The sequence below is a fragment of the Primulina tabacum genome, chromosome 5 (genome assembly GCF_025594145.1).
Source record: "Primulina tabacum isolate GXHZ01 chromosome 5, ASM2559414v2, whole genome shotgun sequence".
In the NCBI taxonomy this organism is placed as follows: Eukaryota; Viridiplantae; Streptophyta; class Magnoliopsida; order Lamiales; family Gesneriaceae; genus Primulina; species Primulina tabacum.
The window spans coordinates 19,024,446-19,027,740 of NC_134554.1; the positions used below are offsets into that span (position 1 = coordinate 19,024,446).

The 3,295-nt window shown below is 36.9% G+C and overlaps 1 protein-coding gene across 1 annotated transcript; it reads left to right on the plus strand.

Annotated features, from left to right (window-relative positions):
• The first annotated feature begins 2,692 nt into the window (after window positions 1–2,692).
• LOC142544220 (transcription factor MYB77-like) lies at window positions 2,693–3,295 on the plus strand. Its single transcript, XM_075651279.1, has one exon. It carries the CDS (start codon window positions 2,693–2,695, stop codon window positions 3,293–3,295), a length of 603 nt encoding a protein of 200 aa, XP_075507394.1.

Here is a 3,295-nt window from a genome sequence, read left to right on the forward strand (position 1 = left end):
TGCTGTATTTATATGTATGTTTCAAAAATGTTATAAAATTTTTATGTTGTGTTCAATGTCCCCCATTTACTGAGTATTCCCAAAATACTCACCCCCTTACAACCCTCTCCAGATAAGCCCGAAGAACAGATTGAGGAGGAAGAATCCGAGCAGTTTTGGGGATGGTGAATGCTCAAGGAATTCGATCATGTTTAAGTTATTATTATTTAGACTTACGTTTCCGCATTTATTTCTGTTGTTTAGCGATTTTGGTTGTAAAAGACAATGTTTCCTTTGGGTTGAAATTATGATATATATAAACTGGTTCGGTTTATACTGTGCTACGAAAGGCTTATTGTTTCGATTGTGTGATTGTTAAACAACGCCGGTATCAAATCTCGAGTTTCGGTGCGTGACAAACACCCTCTCGTGTCTTTATTTTTCGCAAGCTTTTACATTTCAAACCATATCTTGTTGATTAGACTGCCAACTGGTTGAAACTATCATTAGAAATATAAAACCGTTTGCTGCATTTTTCAAGTGGTTCATATTTCTAACCGTTTGAGAAAAACTTTCAATCGCCTAAAACAGTTGAAAACAAATTTTAAAAGTAAATATTTTTCAAAGAGTTTATTCATCCCTCTAAATTCTTTTCCGATCCCAACAGATTATATTTAAAAAAAAAAACAATTTTAAAATTAAGGGGGATGTAAGTAAAAAATCAGTGCCCACCATTGACGTTTTTTTGTTATTGCAAACTCTGTTAAAATATCTCCACGACTAGATTCGTTACCGTCATGTTTTAAATGAGGGCGTGGTATCGCAATTATTGACATCACAATGATTTCAAATGTTACTTCCACAAAAATGCCCTGTCCAATATTGAAATCCCACTTTTGCCCTTTTAAAATTATTCCGCTTTTATATGATAAAATAAAATAAAATAAAATTAAAATTAAATTAGATCAAATAAAATAAAAATATTTGATTAGGCAAATTAATGTTGGAACAACTATTTTATTTTGATCGAAAAATTCAAATTGGAAGATTTCAAGTTCAGAATTCAAATCCATCATATATATTCGATGATTTGGTACACTGAAAACACAACCAAGTTTGATATAAAATCCATATTGGAAGAATATTAAAATGAAAGGCAAAGCATTTGTCGTATTGGTCCTTGGTTATCCGACTATTATCGCAAGAAGCATTGCACATTGTCGTACGGGCAGAGGACAGTGTCTGATATTGGACCCCAAACATGGGTGGGCGATACATTATTTATACTAAACTCGTGATTCAATGAATCTGATCTGATTAAATTGATTTATTCCTGATCACTCAAGTTTTACTATAGGTTACAAAATTTGAGATAGTGAATTCATTGAGTAGTTCGAAAATATAAAAATTGGATGCAAGTTTCTTTTTTCTTTTTTAAGTAAATCAAGAATTATTTATTGCACTGAATTGAGTAATTAATCTTATCGATTTTGAGTAAAATTTGAGAATTTAGTTTATCATCTCTGGTTAATAATTTTCTTCATATTTCAGTCATATAGATTGTGTGAGTGTTATACCTAAAATAAGTTAAGCACACAAGAGTTACCGAAGCCCATGAAATTCCAAGCCACAGCCTAACAGATGCCAGCCCACAAAGTTGCAGTCAGTTGGTCCAAGAAAAGCACGATGCGAGGATTTGAGCCATGACCCGACGTGAGTGATCGTGAAATGTGGTTGAAACTCCCCCGTGTAATGTGACAAAAACAGAAGGAGTAATCACAAAGAAAAACACTTAACAAACGCATCCAACAAAAGCTACAGCAAAGCTATGCAAAATTCTCTCAATTCTATGTCTGTTTATTTCAATTTCCAGCAGTCAAGTATTTGAATTTTTTACATATTCTTTCAAATTTCTTGTAAAAATGTTGATTAAGTTCATAATAACATAATTATATTTGATGTTGTTAATGGATTTCTCATGTAATTTTGTTATATTCCTCATTTTGTGTTTGCGTTTTTGAGCCATTTCGAAGGAGTTAGAACTTACGACCGAATCGAGACCCACAACGTTTGGTTAAAAGAGTCGGATCTTTTCACAACTTTGGCACGATCACGTGCCCGGCACGCCCCGCAATTTTCGTGAGAAACAGTGAGTATCTTATATTTTAGTAGAAGTTGTAATATCGAACACTTGTCGTTTTACCAAAAGTTATAGTTGGTGAGAAGAGTGCAACTCAAATCTTTTAAACTGTACAACAACCTTAACGTCACATTTCGATTGTTCTACCCAAACGAGACAATTATTGTATCCAAGAACATCATGTGTGGATCATCCAATTATGACTACCAATTAACTATATTATAGGAGGATAGTATGAAAAATCCATCTGATCGAATGCTAAAAATGTCGATCCCATGTCAAGTCTGCTTTAAATTATGTGAGATATGTAGTAAATATTGCATAGCATACATAAATTTGATAATATAAATACATTTGTACATAAATAGAACCCATAATAAGCACATGCAATGAGTAGTTTGAAATGCTCTAATACCCCACCAAACCTTACACGAGCCACTTTCCAAGAACCAGACCAGCTGCAAAAACCATAAAGAATTTCATCTATAAATACTCGTGTTCATTCTTTACTTACCAACTGGCTCGATCGCCCTCTGCAACAATCTCTCAGTTCTAGAACGACCACAGTACACGATGGACATATTTAATAGGTGTTCGCCAACCAGTTCTTCTTGCTCCGATTCGTATTTGGATTCTTCGGAGAATAGAACTCCTATCAAAGGCCCGTGGAGTGCCGAGGAAGACAGGATCCTGACTGGATTGGTGGAACGCTACGGAGCTCGAAACTGGTCTCTGATAAGTAAATACATAAAGGGTCGCTCCGGAAAATCTTGCCGCCTGCGATGGTGTAACCAGCTCAGCCCAAACGTGGAGCACAGCCCCTTCTCCCCGGCGGAGGATGAGATCATCTTAACGGCTCACGACAAGTATGGGAACCGGTGGGCTACAATCGCCAGGCTGCTCCCTGGGCGCACGGACAATGCTGTGAAAAATCACTGGAATTCCACTCTGAGGAGAAGATATCAGAAACAGGGTGCGGGTGAACGGAGAACTATTGAGAAATATGTGAGCTGCGAGAGCAGTGATTGTGATGCGTACGATCCGATGACGACGTTGACGTTGGCTCCGCCGGGCAGTATGCCTCCGGAGTTCTGGGATGGGATGAGGAATGTGATAGCGAGGGAGGTGAGGCAGTACGTGACCGAGAGTTCTGGCCTGAAGGGTTTTCTTTTCTAA